Genomic DNA, 15,384 nt, shown 5'->3' on the forward strand with positions numbered 1-15,384 from the left:
CGGATAGACCGGGCGTTATGTATTGAATGTTAAAGGTCCAGCGAGAATGTCGCGACGCAGTAAGAAAGGTTCCTAGGACTGAGTGGAATCGAGGGCGGGATACGTAGTCGGGTTAGTGATGATCTCCCTCATTGCATCGCAGGCCGCGAGAGCTCGGACCACAGTGCCTTGGCGAGCCAGCCCTACGAGATGCGGCCGAACACCATCCCTCTACTCCGTCTATCCACTCCTCTAAACACGACCAATGTAGTCGACTTACTTCCGAGGCCACCAATAACAGACGGCCGGTCCGAATGGGGTTTGCACCATCTACTCACCGAGTCCTCTAACCTGCACGTGCACATGTGGCAGCTGTGCGCAGACTATGCATGTTCTTCAACTGCTTTGATTATCATGATACCAGATACATGTAATACACTCATAGAGCGAATTCTTAATGCAAGAAATTGGCATGGGCGCAAGTCAGCGGGTGCGCAGTCGCATGGACGAGAACCCCACCAATGATGCTGCCACATGGCCTCTCAGATCATACCTAGGTAGATTTCATCGCAACCACATTTGCATTTACAAAAGTACACACTTTCGCATCCTCCCGTATCCCAGTGTTTCATCACACTGCATTATGCATAGTGCTGCCAGCTGAATCGTGAGCCGACGTCTAAGCCACGCTCACGCTGACGGCAGCCACTAGCAGCTCTGCGCCTTTATACCCTTCGACTGGTGCCTGATCGAACCTCTGGGAACATCTGTCCCATAACCCGCCAAACCTCGCTCTCTTTGCGGGTCGGTGTTCGTGTGCGCTGTTTGCACACTCGCTCTGCTGTTCAACTCGTGTTCTTTTTTGCTTCCAATATGCGTTCCTTCAAGTCCAAAGTGCTGTCAGCCTGCGCCTGGGCGGCACCTGTACTCGCCGGCGTCATACCTCAACACGAGCGTTACGCTGCTCGCGCCGACGGAAATCTTTTGCAGCTAGGTACGCGCCCCTCTTATACTATTCCACATTCGCCATCCGTAGGCAGCTGCTGAACTTTTGCTAGACCTTCAACAGAACTACGCGCAAGCTACCTTCAGTGTCCCCTGCACTGGGTGTCTTGGCCGCGATCACACGGACCAGGATGACGAGTCTTTGGTAAGGCCCGCCCTCAGGCACCTAAATACCATGCCACCTGCTCACCATCCTTAGACCTTGAGCTTCACCAGTCATGCCCAGGATCAAGCTTGTGGTTCTTCCAACATTACCCTAAACGGCCTTCATCTTCCCCAAGAGTGGAACGGCGACTTCGCATCTGGTTCCGGTTCCTACCAAGGCGTTACCGACCTCACACAGAATGAATGGTTTCTGCAGCACGACTTGGATCTCGAATGGCAGACAGCCTGTCTTCGTGATAACTTGGAAACGGAAGAAGCAGCCCAAGTAGTAACGGTCAACATCAAGGCCATCGACGGCAAGCAAGTCACCAAACCTGCCGGATTTACGATCTCGTTCAAACCGCAGACATCACCGCCTTCCCTACTCAGACTTGAGTCTGTCCCCAACCCTTCGGCGAGCAACAAAGACGTAGCTGAATCCTGGCGCAAACCTCCTCGGTTGTTGCGTCTGGCCTTCCACAACGTCACCGAAACTTCAAAAGCGAAGGGCAGAATCCCGTCTCTTAAGGACGACATCCGCGAATTGAAAGTTCTCCAGAGGGAACTCAAAGAGCTCGAATCCCTTATCGCCGAGAAGAAGAAGCAGATTCATTCAGTTCTAAGGCAAGAAGCGAAGGAACTATCGCATCAATTGGGTGAATGTGACGGCGTCTCCTGCATCGTACAGACTATCGCCCATGAAGCAAAGTGTGTTTGGGAAATCGTATCCTTCCATTTCAAACCCGATCAACGATTGAAAGAGATGAACAGCCCCGAGCAAGTGTTCGCGCAGGCACACGGTCATGCTGCACAGGTGGCACAGATCTCTGGAAGTCACCTGAAAGCCGTGACTTCAACACCCCAGGTATACGAGGCTCAAGCAGTATGTGCCTCCATTCAACACCCCACCAGTTGAAGCAGAGACTCTGATGCTGACCCCAAATAGAACGAACTGCCACCTCGTCCACCTAAGCCATCACCCTACCTTCTCGCCCTCGAGATCACCCTGGGTGTTCTCTGCTGCGGCTGCCTAGTCGCCGTCATCCGCCACAAGTGCAGCAGCCTGCGAACAAGGACCGAGCGTGCCGCAGCCCGAGAAGAACGTCTCAACGCCCGCGCCTACCGCCGAGCAGCCCGCCAACACGCATGGCGCAGCTGGTGGCGTGGTAACTGGGCACGGCGCGACAACCAACGTATCGCCGACTACGAAGAGAAACGGGCGCTGATCTCAGAGCAAGAGGGTGTGCTCGAAGACGCGATGCAAGAAGAGATCAGGCAGCTAAGGGATGCTCATGATGTCGTCAGCGACCTTGTCCGAGACGCCGAAGAAGGCAGGGCAATCAACCACACCCCCTGCGATTGTCAACGTCAACGGCCTCGCGCTCCGTACTCGCCCCTCTCCACAGCATCGACATACCCACCAACCTCACTCCCGGAGATTCCCTCAAGGCCGCTTTCCCGAACAGACAGTCTACCAAGTTACCGTTCAGAGCCCACCGAGCCTCCAAGCTACGAGTCTGATCTTGAGGCCTCGGAGGTCGTAGCGAATGGCTTCAGGCAATACACTACTGCATCTACTACGTCTGAACGGAGTTCGCATTGGACGCCCGATAGTAGTGTTGTTGATGTGAGCCCCAGGCCGAGCGCAGAGACGCTCAGGTATCCTGTCAGCATACTGACGCTTGATGAAGAGTCGGACGCAGACTGAGCGCCTGCATCTTTGTGTCTGACAAGGCATATCATTCCGTCTTTGGCTACTCATACCCGGTACTTACCACGTAGAGGTTTCAGACCTTTACATCCACATACCTCCTCGGTCCGCGCACTTTGGAGATCACATCTGCTACCCCTGCAGTACATCCGGCGCGAGCACACGCAGCACAGCCACCCCAGGCTTCCACACCATTTCTGTTTTCATCGTCGGATCATCTGCGACTTGTAAACGTATTCCTTGCCTGCTATTCCTCCACGCATGCAAGTTTTCTGTTAGTTTGGTGTAAGGCGCCTAACTGGGTTGTTGCATTCCCCTTCTTTTGGCTACAACAGCTTCATTTCTAGCAATGTTGATACATGGCAATGTCCGATCAACGGGTGGTCAGAGGACACCACCCACTAATACCTCGACGTCCTCATGTATAATAATAAGCAGTGAGAAAGCATACACAAGCGCGAGACGCGATTCTTGTAGTTCGGAGTTGTGGTCTGAGACTTGCATTACTAGCAAGCCCATAATGCCAATCTATCAAACAGACTCTTCATGCTTGAAAAAACGCAAATCATGTTATACAATTGCAATTCTCCGCGTTAAGCGATCCATCTACATAATGTACAAACACGTCACCCTTCCCATCACCTACTCTACCGATTCCGCAGGTACCAGTTGAACGCCAACTGTCCTGTCTCGATGTGGAACGGTGTAGGCACCTCTGCCAACCCTTGTCTCGCAACGGGATGCCTCAGATAAACAGCCGCGCAGATATTCTGATTAACCTCGAGATACCGCGGTATAAACGCAAAAGCACTCATATAGTCCCTCGGCCGCCAGGGCGTCGCATACGGCGCCCTCGCATCGCGCCTGTTCCACGCAGACGTATGCTCGGTTTCTAACCGTAGTTTCTCAAATGCGGACCGCAGACGCGCCTGGTCTTCTTCGGAGATGAGGGGTTCGGCGGCGGAAGCGTCTTTGGGGGAGGAGGGGGTCGTGGCAGCAGCGCGCTCGGCGATTTGCGTCTTGAGGAAGTCGAATTGCGTGTCGAGGGTCGAGATGGTTTCTGGGTTTGCGGTGCGCCAGAGGCTTATAGCTTTCTTGACGGATTGGCGGAAGGAGCGGAACTTTTGCTTGTCTTTTGCTTTGACGTCTTCGGCGAGCACGCCGTCGACTTGCTCCATTAGGTCTTGGAGTTGCTTCTTCAGCTCTGTGGGTGTGGGCTCTTCGCGTGTGGATGGGGTGATTACGAAGTCCTCTTGCTTGGGTTGCTTGGGTGTTTGTCCGCCGTTCTGCTCGCGCTCTGCGGCGCGGGCAGCTGCCTTTTCTTTGGCGATACGACGGGCGGTTGATGAGCGTTCTTTCGGCGCGCCGGTTGCGAACATGACGGAGGAGGGGTCGACTTGGAACATGTCGCCTGGGTTGAGTGCGTAGCCGGGGTAGACCATCTAGTTCAGTCAGTGGTGATGATGTGCAGTATGCGAAAATTGACGCACCTTCTTGCCATTGACCTTCACCAGGCCGTGGACAACGAATTGCCTCGCCTGTCGGACACTACTCGCGAATAACGACCGGAAGATGGCTGTGTCCAGTCTCCTCTCCAGCGGGTAGTATGCCATCTGCATGTACGGTGTCATTGGCCCTGTCCGGGCTTTGTCCAGTGAGTCCGCACCCATTCCTCGACCAGCGGCCTGCTCTGACCCATCGTGCTGGGCGAGATATCTATGGTCCATGGCCACTACGGCTGGCAGGTTCCGCCGGAACATGTGCTTCCACTTCTTCTCCCGTATGTGTTCGCCATGGTATGCTCGCGTCGACGCCTTGGCAGTCCATTTCTGCTGGAAGTATGTTCGAGTGGTGACGTTGGGCGCCTTTAGCTGTGATAGGGCGTATAATGACCACCGCGACCAATTCTGGCGGACATTCTGCAGCGTGTCAGCCTACGGCCATTGTCCGCCTATTCGAACAATAGCAAGCATACCAGCTTCTTCAGCGAATGGAACCTCGGCTTCTTCCTCGGCATGGTGAAGGCGGATCAGAATTGGTGATATTGTTACAATAGCGGCCCACGCGGCGAACGTAAATCTGGATAGCGGTCCGTGCCCGCCTGCATCGAAAATTCCCCACTAAGAACCATAGCTATCTCTCACCTTTGAGCCTTTTCTCTTCAACACCCGCCAACCTCTTTGTCGCAGCCTCAAATCCGCCTTTTGCAGCTTCTACACACTTACGCGACTCAAGCTGCACACATATTGACCATGGCAGACTCACAGACCACTGCTGCGCCTGCCGCAAACCCCGCTGAAGTCTCCAAGACTCAGAACACCGTCGACGCCAACACGACTGAGTCAAAGACTGAGTCCACCCCCTCCAAGTCCGAGGACAAGGCCGCCAAGGCCGACGGCGAGGAGAAGTGGGAAATCAACGGCAAGTCCGACAGCAAGAACGACCGTCGCAACGATCGCGAAGACCGCGGTGACCGTCGCAATGACCGTCGCGATGGCGGTCGCGGAGGTCGAGGCGGCCGTGGTGGCCGCGGAGGAGGTCGAGGCGGATTCAGCAACCACAACAAGAAGTACGCTCACATCTTGAAGTTAGCCTCTCTCAGTACTAACTTTGCGCAGGACCAACAACCTTGACACATTCGACAATCTCCCAGACTCCGACGACCCCAACGAGATCCGCCAACAGGTATGACTCGCACTCTCAGAACCATGGCCCACATTACTAACAGCCCCAAGGTCGAGTTTTACTTCTCTACCCAAAATTTGGCCACCGATGAGCACATGTTCGTGTCTCTTGAGGGCCCCAAGAACACCCCCGTTTCTATTCACCACGTCTGCACTTTCAAGCGCATGCGTCGCTTCAAGCCATATAGCGCCGTTGTAGCAGCACTTCGCGAGAGCAAGGACCTCGAGGTCGTCGATGATGGCGAGTACAGCAAGGCCGGCAGCGAAGCTGTCAAGCGCAAGGAGCCTATTTCCGTTCCCACCAAGGAGGGTGACGACAAGGACCCGCCTACCACAGTAGACCTCTTCTACCGCCTGAAGAACAACTCCTCCAACAACATGGACAGGAGCGCCTACGTCAAGGGCTTCGGTAACGAGGAGGATGCCGGCCAGATCGCCTTGGAGAAGTTCTTCCGCCCCTACGGCGCAGTCATGATCCGCAAGCGTCGCGAAGATGACGGCGCCTGGAAGGGCAGCGTCTTTGTCGAGTTCGATTCCGAGGACTCCCGCAAGCAGTTCCTCGAACTTGACCCCGCTCCCAAGTACAACGGCAACGAGCTCACCGTTATGGGCAAGAAGGAGTACATTGAGATGAAGTGCAAGGAGAAGGGTATCAAGCCCGACTGGGAGTTGACCGAACAGGAGAAGCACGAGCAGCGCAAGAGGCTCCGCGGCACCAACGGTGATGGCGGTCGTGGCCGAGGCCGTGGAGGAGGTCGCGGCCAGGGTCGCGGTGGACGTGGCAACGACCGTCGCGACAACCGCCGTGACGGCAACCGTAACCGTTCTCGCTCTCCCCGTGGACGTCGCGACCGCAGCGGCTCCGTCGACAGCAACGACTGGAACAAGCGTCGCGATCGCTTCAGGGACGGCAAGGACGACCGCTCCAGCCGCAAGGAGGAGAAGAAGGAGATTGAGCGCGACGCCCACGGCGTTCCCGTCATCAAGGACTCTAGCAACGACAACGCCTCCAACAAGCGCAAGGCCGACGACGGTGAGCGCACCGAGAGCCCCAAGAAGAACAAGCTTGAGATCAAGCAGGACGAGTAGGGACCTGTCCTCTCGTTTCTCATGCTTTCAGGACATTTTCGTCGCTCACCCGAGTTGACTTAACTACACACCTTACGGGATGTTATTGCATACTATGGCGTTGAAGGATTACCACATTTCTACGGTCATCGCTATGATACCTATTCATGTTCCGGGCTTTTATTGGGGTTTCGGGCAAAAGTTTCTCTTCTCTCTATCTCATGGATGGATGGATGCATCCGCCTGTATATGGTATTCCTGCATACAGCGTCCTCACTGCGCATACATGTAGCTTCACGACGCATGAGTTCGGTAGCATGAACGATGAATGGAGATACTATCATTGAAACGAGTCTCATGCTTGATATCTGTCAGATCGAGAACTATGTCCACCAACTAACAAGATGACCAGCCTCAGTACCATACTCGAACCCTCAAACAAAAACCAAACTTTTATGCCAAACTCATAATCTTCCTCCCTCCCCCGGGCAACTTTACCCTCAAAACCGCCCCCGGAAAAACCCTCCCATCAACCCCCTCATTCCAATTCGGCTGCCTTGGCAACTGATTAATATTCATATACAAATACCCATCCTCGCCCACACTCGCTCCATCGGGCCAAATTATCCTTGGGTCCCTCACAAAAGGCTCCGTGATCTTCGTCTGTGGATCATATACGTAAATCGCATTATGCTCAGGCATACACTGGTACACCAAACCATTGCTATCGCCCTCGAACCCATTTGCGTTTCCGCCGCGCTGACCAAGGTTGGTAACGTTGTTTGCGGCTGTGAGTTCAGCGAGGGGGTCGGATGGTGGAGTTAGGAGGTTAGCCGTGGGGATCGAATACAAGTAGTCCGACGTGAGCGGACTGTAATATATCGTCTCCCCATCCGGAGATATCTGTATCCCATCCAACCCCTCCCTCAGCGTCTGAATCGGCTGGCCGATCGTGCGTTGGTAGAACGGGACGCCTTGGTAGGACGGGACGTCGCGGTCCACACGTAGAGTGGAGGGATGCTGGGTTAGTCGCCGCCAACTCTCGCCCGTACCTAGGTCCAAGACGATGAAGCCGGGCCGGCCTTCGTCGCTGCTGTCGACGATGTATGCGACGCCGGCGCCGGAAGAGGTGGTGGTGGGGCGCAGGTCGAACCGGATGTCGTTCATGTAGGAGGAGGGGAAGTGGACGGAGGCGGGGAAGGTGTAGGTTGCGTAGACGGTGTCGTTGGATAGACTAATACCGAGGATCTTGGGTCCGCCGGGTTGCGCGTAGGGCATACTGGGTGCGCCGCTGTCGTCTGTGATGGTAGGGCGACCGGTGTCTACAACCCAAAGCGTTTCCGGTCTGCGTGCATTTTCAGGCGTGATGTAGAGGGCTTGAACGCTGATTAGACCCGTGCTGTTGTTGCTGCCGAACGGGATTCCGTTCCAGCTCGTGTTCAATTGGGAGACGGGTAGGTTGAGAGACGCGGATGGATAGGGGACTTCGGCTGTTTTGTTGACGACTTCGCCGAGCGTGTAGGCGTAGGAGCCGCGGGTGTAGGTTGCGAAGAAACGGCCTGTCGAGGAGATGGCTAGCCCGATGGGCCATTGCGTGTAGTAGTAGTGGTATTCTTCTATCTCGGGACCATAGGTTCCGGGGTCTGTTTGCAGGATTGTGGTGCTGCTGTTTTGGAAGGTGATTTGTGCTGCGGTGCTTGCAGTCAGGGCAATGGCTGATAGCAGTGAGGACCGCATCTTGATTGTAAGGTCACGCGGGTGGCCTCTATTGTGGTTTCGTTGGATGGGCCTGAGCTGTCCTTAAGAATCATTGCAGCTTCCACCCGCTTCTGCATCGTGATGTCAGTCGTCAACAAACGTCATACACTTACACGTTCCTTACGTGCATGTTGTGTGGTACATGCTACCAGCAACGGCAGTTAGCTTCCATGACGTTGGGCATTTCCGGGTTTAAGCTTCCCTGGTCGTACCTGCATGAAGCGGCTCTGTCGATCACGTTGATCGCGCGGACTACCATCACCAGAACCAAGAGATCGCAGACGACTCGTAATCTATGTATTCTTCTCTAACCGTCTTGCTCAAAAGGGAAGTCATAGAAAGTGTCGATAAGATGATGCAGATTTTGACATCGTACTACTGTACAAAACAACCAAGCACAAACGCCTTCTGGGGACTTCCAGACCTCAGTGGTAATGCTTTAGATCCAAAAGAAGAACAGAGAGGTGCTGAGCTGACAAGTTGACACAGCTTGCCGAATCAGACCTGAAGAACAAAATACACATCAGCAAGTGCTGAGCCTGGAAACCTTGAATGAAGACGTGGGACGGAGAATCACTCTACCGTCCACCTTTGCTGACTCTCCTTTGGGATGGACTACCCACGAAGCTACCCCGCGGGCTCCGACTGATGGCAGGCATGAGTGGCACCTTCTCCATGCCCAGCTTCGTCTCGAAGATGCGCCCAACGAGCGCCTGTACGCTTCTCTGCACATCGGGTGCCATCTCCGTGCCGAGAAGCCCGACAACAAGCGGCGCAAAGAGGTCCACGTTCTTTTCGAAATCTGTGGTGGGCAGGCCAGTGTATCCGTCCAACACGGTCACGACGACAGGACGCCACGTAACAATGTTGCGTTGTTGGGTCTCTTCGTCGAGATCGACGTATGAGGCAATGATGTCTTCGCACAGAGGGATCAGGGCAGCTTCGGTATCGGCGCGTGATGCGGCGCGGTCGTTGGATGTGTCGTGGTACATTCGGAATAGTATGCTGACGTACACCGACGCAGATCCGCTTTCCTGCTTCAACAAGTTTGGTGGTTGCTTCATGAAACCTTCCCTGAATAGGCGTGATCTTAAATCACGGTTGGCATTGAAGCGCTTGGCGAAGTGGTATGACTTCTTGAGTACAGCCATGAGGCGGAGCAGTTCGCCAGACGGGATCTTCTCGTAGACGGCTTCGTTTGTGAAGAGCTCTTGAACCGTCTCGATCATGAGGAGTTGTAAAACACACTTGGTGATGATCTGGTTGAAGAAACGACGGCGAGCAGCAGTTACGACAACAGGTGGTTGCTGAAGATCTTGGTTCTCGGGACGGTAGTCTTCTAGCTCTTGTGTCTGACGCTTCGGTAGCGGGGATGGCATACGTTGCTCAACCCCGCCACTAATGCTAGCGGAGTCCGATGTAACCAGAGACGGTCGCCTTGCGCCTGAGAGACCGTTAATACCGAGCGCATTGTCAATCTTTGGTTCTTCAGCAGGTGTTTGAAGCGACAATTCGCCGGGAGGCCCTTCTCCTGTAGGTGTCGTCAAGTCCGATGAGTTGCCGGTACCGTTCGTCGAAGTACTTTGTGCTGAAGAGCCGCTTGTCGCAGCAGAGAATAGTGCTGTTGCTTCGGTCCTTTGAAAGAGATCGACGAATGCCTTGACGATCTGACTCCAGTGATCCGCCTGGAATTTCTGGACGTTCTGCAGAATCAACTGCTGTAGACAATTACTGCCGATGCGTGCTAGGGTGTCGTTCTCTTGGCATATACAGAGGGCAAGGAGATCTAAGAACCGGTCGAGCATATACTCTAGCGAATCGAAGAAGTGGGTGAAGAGTTTGATCATGTTGCGCAGAGCCTGGATCATCGTTGTCGATAGCCAAACGGAAAGCTCTTCGTGGTTCAAAACCTTTGTCATCTCAGACTTTGACTTCAAAACCATGAAGATGGGATAAAGAAGCTGTCGCCAAAGCATGTCCCAGAAATCCCTTGGGAAGTCGCCTCCATAGCTGATCAGGGTATCAAAGAGATAGCTCAAGGCTCTTGATCGAACCTCCAGATCCTCCCCAGTCATGAGGACGTCGTGGAAGGCGAATAGGACTGGGAACCAGAATTGCTCTTCTTGGGTTTGTCGACTGGGCTGCTTCGGTATCGAAGAGCCCTTTTCGGAATCCTTTAGGTACCCAGCACGGGCGGATAGAGAGCACTCGGGCGTCCGTAACATCTTCGGTACAGATGACTTGAGCAGTTCTATTGCTTGTAGCGACTTCTTTTGGAACTTGAAGTTCTTCGAGAATTCAGTCAGACAGACAATGAGATCTGCAAATGCGCCTTGGGAAATGACTACACCGAAACGGGTATTGTACACTTGGGTGACGTTCTCAAACGCAAGGTTGACGATGCCCTCTGCAGTTTATTAGTAATTGTACCAGTGAGCTTCAAAAAAGACATACCGTAGGGCTCTCTGGCGGCCACAGTGAAAACACCAAACATGGTTTTCCAGCCAGACCGAATGTTCTCGCCGCGCGCTTGGATCATCTGAATCAAGCAGCGTAGCACCATGTCCTTGACAGAGACAACATTGGCGTTGTTGATTATGTGCTCGAAGGGTTTGAGGAAGTCCTTCTGGAACTTGAAACCGGGCAGTTCCTCAATCTCCATGAACTTCATAGAGAGTTGCCGTAATGAATTGAGAGCGAAAAATACGACGTTGGTGTTGGTGTGGCATCCGACCTCGTTGAAGTGAGCGCCAAGCACCTGCCAGATGTTGGTCCACTCGAAGCGCACACGCGTCATGTTGTAGCCACTGATCTCCACAAGCTTCTGCAGACTGTAGGTACGCGGTGATTCGCTCTGCCCAGACGACTGAATCTCTTGCCAGCTGACCTGAACAAGAGCTTTGACAAAGTCTACGATGGCTTCACCAGATAGGTTCGCACTGTTGGTAAAGATGCGGTCTACTCCTCGGACGATGTCAGTAGATCGGCTCTCCTCGGCTACTTCGGATTGGAAGCTCATGGTGCTGGACTGTGATGTTGGCCTTCGACGGTTGGCTGGAATATTGAGATTCTTGCGCGACTGCGTAGTACCTGAACTTGACTTGAGCACATCCGGTACGGCGCGTTCATCGATACCGGCTGAGATGAGTTGGAAACGATCCAACTGAGAAACACATGTGAGGACCTCGCGCCAAGATTCACGTAGAAGGTTTCCCTCCGTCTGTGCAATCTCGATCAAGGCTTTCAATGCCTCCATGTTCCGAGCCTTCATTTCGCTTACGTTGTAAAGGTTTGTGAAGCGCGAGAGGAAAGCTACGAAAGCCTGTCGCGAGCTGTCTAGATCAAACAAACACGATATCCGAATTGCTAGTTTGATGCCCTCGATACAAAGGCGAACAATCTCGATGTTGTGATCTTGAGCTTGGCCGGAAAGAGCAGTCAAAATTGGCATCCAGCTGACTTCGAACATGGGTCCGACGTGCTTGGATGAGGATGCAGGGATGAACTTGGAGACTGGAAGAGCTGTTGCTGTTCTTCGTTGAGCTCGGAGGAGCTGCTTGTACAATTGCTCGGTCTTGTTAGCCATTGCTTCCGACGCTTGTACGATTGCTTCTCGCTGTAGGTCGCGAGCACCACCCGTGAGTACCTGTCCTATACTAGACAGCCCTCCTGTGGGTTGTTGATTGAGCAGACCCTTGTCTGCAGCAGCTTCTTGCTCTGTGTTCAACACGATCTCATTCTGTGAGATCTCATCGTATATACCTTGTAGGTACTCATCCGGCAGATCGGCGTTGTCGTTGATGCCGCGGTTGTTCTTGATGAAGTCTTGTGGTGTCATACGTGGACCCTTCATCTTTTTGCTATGTTGATCGACGTTCAACATGATGACGGAATATGACAGAACGTATGCAGTGTCGGCGTTGGCGTATGCGTTGGGATTGCCGGTGATGTATCGTTCAGCAAACTTGAGCATGAACCGATCGATCTTCTGCGCCTCACCAGGCAGTCGAAAGCTTTGGAGGAAGCGCCGCAGGGCATCCGTAAAGCGAGTCTTGGTAAAGTCCATCAAATCCACGAATGCATGCATGATAGCAATGTTCTCGGGATCCCCCTCACCGAGGAACTCTCCCAGTGCCGTCTTGTCGATCTGATCATTGTCGAGAAAGAAGCGAGCGATGTCCTCAGGTTTATTTGAGGGGATGAAGCCTTCTGCGATCAAGGTCTTGAGTCCACGCTTCGGCTTGTAGTTGAACTGCCGCAACGCGCTTGTGAGGGCCGTTTTCCTCTGCTTTGCTTTCTCGAGCTGACTGTAATCGTCCTCGGCAAGCGGTGTGACGGTTCCAGAATCTGCTCCGACCATTGGTGACTCTGAAGCAAGCCTAGTATCGGTTGACACGCGAAGATTGTCGAGCGACGGTCGTAGGTCTGGGTGGTTCGGTTTGGTGTTGTCAGGCAGGGCTTGCTGAGCCCAGTTGACGAGAGATCGGAGGATTTCGACCAGAGCCTCGAGAGACTCCTGCTTCATTGCATATTCTTGAGGATAGCCATGTTCTGTGTCGTGTGATGAGTTCATGGAGACAGTCGTCAGTGACGGTGGTAATGTGCCTCGGCTCTGCCAATCCATTTGTCTTGATTGTTTCTCTCGTTGGTCCTGGTACGCTTGCTGCTGCACAGGTGTGATGGTGACGGGGTTGCTGGAGATCTTGGACAAGTGTTCGACGACGCGTTGGAACATGTTGTCAAGTGCGGTGCGATCGCAATCATAGTTGAGATAGATCTCTACTAGTGCTCGGGGGTCTGCAGCCAGCCTTCCGAATATTGTCAAAATGTATTGCTTCTGGAATGCAGGAGCACTCCGCTTGTCTAGAGTTGCGAGGTAGATTTCCTTTAAGAACACCTCGACTTCCTTCTTGAGTGATATGCGCAGGTATTTAAGCATCTGCCAGAAAATCTCGCAGGCAACTTCGAAGACGTGCTTCACGGAACTTGCACCGTTCCGGCTCAGGCTCAAACAAAGATACTGTTTGACTGCCTGTATGAAGCTCGTTGGCTCGTCGCTGCCACTGCGGATAGTGGCATATGGCGACACGAATACGGCAATATTATTGAAAAGTATAGTGTGAATCATGTGCAGGGAGAGAAGCTTTGAGCGCATGCCTTGGGACTTCACATCGTGGGCATGGTCCACTGACAGACCTTTTGTGCTCAGACGGCACATGGCTCTGAAGACGAGGTACGCGTCTTTGACAAATATCTCATCTTCCTCCTCTTCTTCGGTGTTGACATGAGGCGAACCCTCTTGACCGGACACGTGTCGTGACCCAGCTTTGCCTTTGATGCGAGTCACCAGCGTTGGCGCATTATCATGTATACGGTCGTCGTTGAAGCTCATGTTGTTTTCGAAGCTTTGCAGCGTGATCTTCGGTCCAGTGTGTCGGTCGACTGCCTTGTCGCTTGGTTCGGCGTTTTCAGCATCGTGCTCGTCCTCTGCATCGTCGCCGTTGGCCTCGGAACCGGTGATGTCTTCTGCACTGCCCTCCTCGGGCTGTACACTCTCACTTGATTGCCCCTTGTCATTCAAAGATGAGCGCGACAGGTTCATCCGAGCTTCCTTGATAGAAAGTCTCGTCTTGACCCTTTCGAAGACTGTGCCAACCATTTGTGTCAGTGCACCCTGTGCTACTTGTTGGTTCGCGCTTGACTTGGAAAGGAGGAAGATGTTGTACGTGAGTCGCACAGCCTTCAACAATCCTGCTCCGTGTACAACGATCTTGTCGTTCAAGATGGCTGCCAGCAGCGACTTGACGATTTGGAGTTGGACTTCGGGCGCAGTGGCCTCGCCTTGGAAGCAATCGCATATCGTGTCTATGGCTCGTTCGATCAGAGGAGGGGCCTCGCTGTTGTCGGCGCGCGGCTCGGCCGGCACGGAGAAGTAGGAGTAGCTGATGAGCTTGCCGATGCAGTCGAGCGCGGTGATGGACACGGGGACGTTGGGAGCCTCGGAGGCAAGTTGGAGGGGTTCGAAGAGGACCTCGGGGTTGATGCGCGCCGGGTCGCCCTCGTTCTTGATGGCCGACAAGGCAGCATTGGTGCTGTCGCCTAGTTTCTTGTTCTTCCTGGCATCTTTGGAAGCTGCGATTGTCTCGAGCGCGGTGACGACGAAGACTAGGGAGCTTTTTGTGGATGGTCGCGTGGCCGTAGTGGCTGCCGTGGACTGCGAGTCGGTTCGCGGGCGGTTCTCGATAGGCAGGCGGTGGTCGAAGATCTGCTCGGATGATCGCGGCGCGTCTCCTCCGTTGGGCACGTGGAGGACTGGTGTTCCGGGCGCAGGTGTCGATGTTTCCGCCTCTTCCCGTGGAGCTTCGGGCGCTGGGGACGACGTATCCTCGGCGTGCTCTGATGCCTGCTCTGACGCTTGCTCCGACTCGGCGTCTGAGGAGTCGCTCTCGTCCTCTTCTTCTTCTCTTGTGTCTGCGGCAGGTGCATCTTGCTCCTCCATGTCGGGCTTCTCCATGTCCTCTCGGGGCGCTGGCGGGGGTTCGGTGTCGGCCATAGTTGTTCACGTCCGGGATGTTTGTAGGAATGTCACTTCCTCAGCAACCATGGCGGAGAAGGAGCGATTGGAAAAAGTGAGGGCGCGGCAGTGGTGACTCGGACTGGCGCAGTGCAGTGCAGAGCAGCGGACAGCGGGCGAGTCTGTGCAGGCGTTGAGCGAGTCGTGCTCTGAGATGACACTTTGTGTCTTTCCTCCTGGCTAGTTACGTACCTGGGACCAGCCGCGCGGTAGGCTAGGGAAGGCGCCACACTTGCACCTGCCTCAGCCACAGCCTGGCGCCACACTTTGCGTCCTGCCGGGAAATGTCGCATCCAGCATAGACCCTCATCGGGAGAGAACGCTAGTCGCCGGGTCTCCAACCAGCTGCACTAAACTTTTCGTTGAACAGTCTTCCATCTCCTCCAGCCCTGACCGCTAAGCGCCTGAGCCTCCAGCTCGCTCACCTCTGTCTGCCTGTCGCCCTCGCCCGACAAGCCCGT

The 15,384-nt window shown here is 54.1% G+C and overlaps 5 protein-coding genes across 5 annotated transcripts; 2 read left to right on the plus strand and 3 right to left on the minus strand.

Moving 5' to 3' along the window:
• Positions 1-852: 852 nt before the first annotated feature.
• On the plus strand, positions 853-2,836 carry J4E87_009253 (uncharacterized protein; the record flags this gene model as incomplete). Its single annotated transcript, XM_049380831.1, has 4 exons — positions 853-973; positions 1,038-1,129; positions 1,184-2,011; positions 2,075-2,836. The coding sequence occupies 4 exons, from the start codon at positions 853-855 to the stop codon at positions 2,834-2,836; spliced, it is 1,803 nt and encodes a 600-aa protein (XP_049229462.1).
• A 650-nt stretch (positions 2,837-3,486) lies between these two features.
• J4E87_009254 (uncharacterized protein) lies at positions 3,487-4,856 on the minus strand (the record flags this gene model as incomplete). The annotated part of the gene is made up of 3 exons (XM_049380832.1): positions 3,487-4,281; positions 4,330-4,758; positions 4,815-4,856. The coding sequence occupies 3 exons, from the start codon at positions 4,854-4,856 to the stop codon at positions 3,487-3,489; spliced, it is 1,266 nt and encodes a 421-aa protein (XP_049229463.1).
• A 235-nt stretch (positions 4,857-5,091) lies between these two features.
• On the plus strand, positions 5,092-6,612 carry J4E87_009255 (uncharacterized protein; the record flags this gene model as incomplete). Its single annotated transcript, XM_049380833.1, has 3 exons — positions 5,092-5,408; positions 5,458-5,524; positions 5,575-6,612. The coding sequence occupies 3 exons, from the start codon at positions 5,092-5,094 to the stop codon at positions 6,610-6,612; spliced, it is 1,422 nt and encodes a 473-aa protein (XP_049229464.1).
• Positions 6,613-7,044: 432 nt separating this feature from the next.
• Positions 7,045-8,328, minus strand: J4E87_009256 (uncharacterized protein; the record flags this gene model as incomplete). The annotated part of the gene is made up of 1 exon (XM_049380834.1): positions 7,045-8,328. One exon carries the CDS (start codon positions 8,326-8,328, stop codon positions 7,045-7,047), a length of 1,284 nt encoding a protein of 427 aa, XP_049229465.1.
• A 599-nt stretch (positions 8,329-8,927) lies between these two features.
• On the minus strand, positions 8,928-14,902 carry J4E87_009257 (uncharacterized protein; the record flags this gene model as incomplete). The annotated part of the gene is made up of 2 exons (XM_049380835.1): positions 8,928-10,756; positions 10,804-14,902. The coding sequence occupies 2 exons, from the start codon at positions 14,900-14,902 to the stop codon at positions 8,928-8,930; spliced, it is 5,928 nt and encodes a 1,975-aa protein (XP_049229466.1).
• Between the last annotated feature and the right edge of the window lie 482 nt (positions 14,903-15,384).

The sequence above is a fragment of the Alternaria ethzedia genome (genome assembly GCF_023757985.1).
Source record: "Alternaria ethzedia strain BMP 0044 chromosome Unknown scaffold_33, whole genome shotgun sequence".
Lineage (NCBI taxonomy): Eukaryota > Fungi > Ascomycota > Dothideomycetes > Pleosporales > Pleosporaceae > Alternaria > Alternaria ethzedia.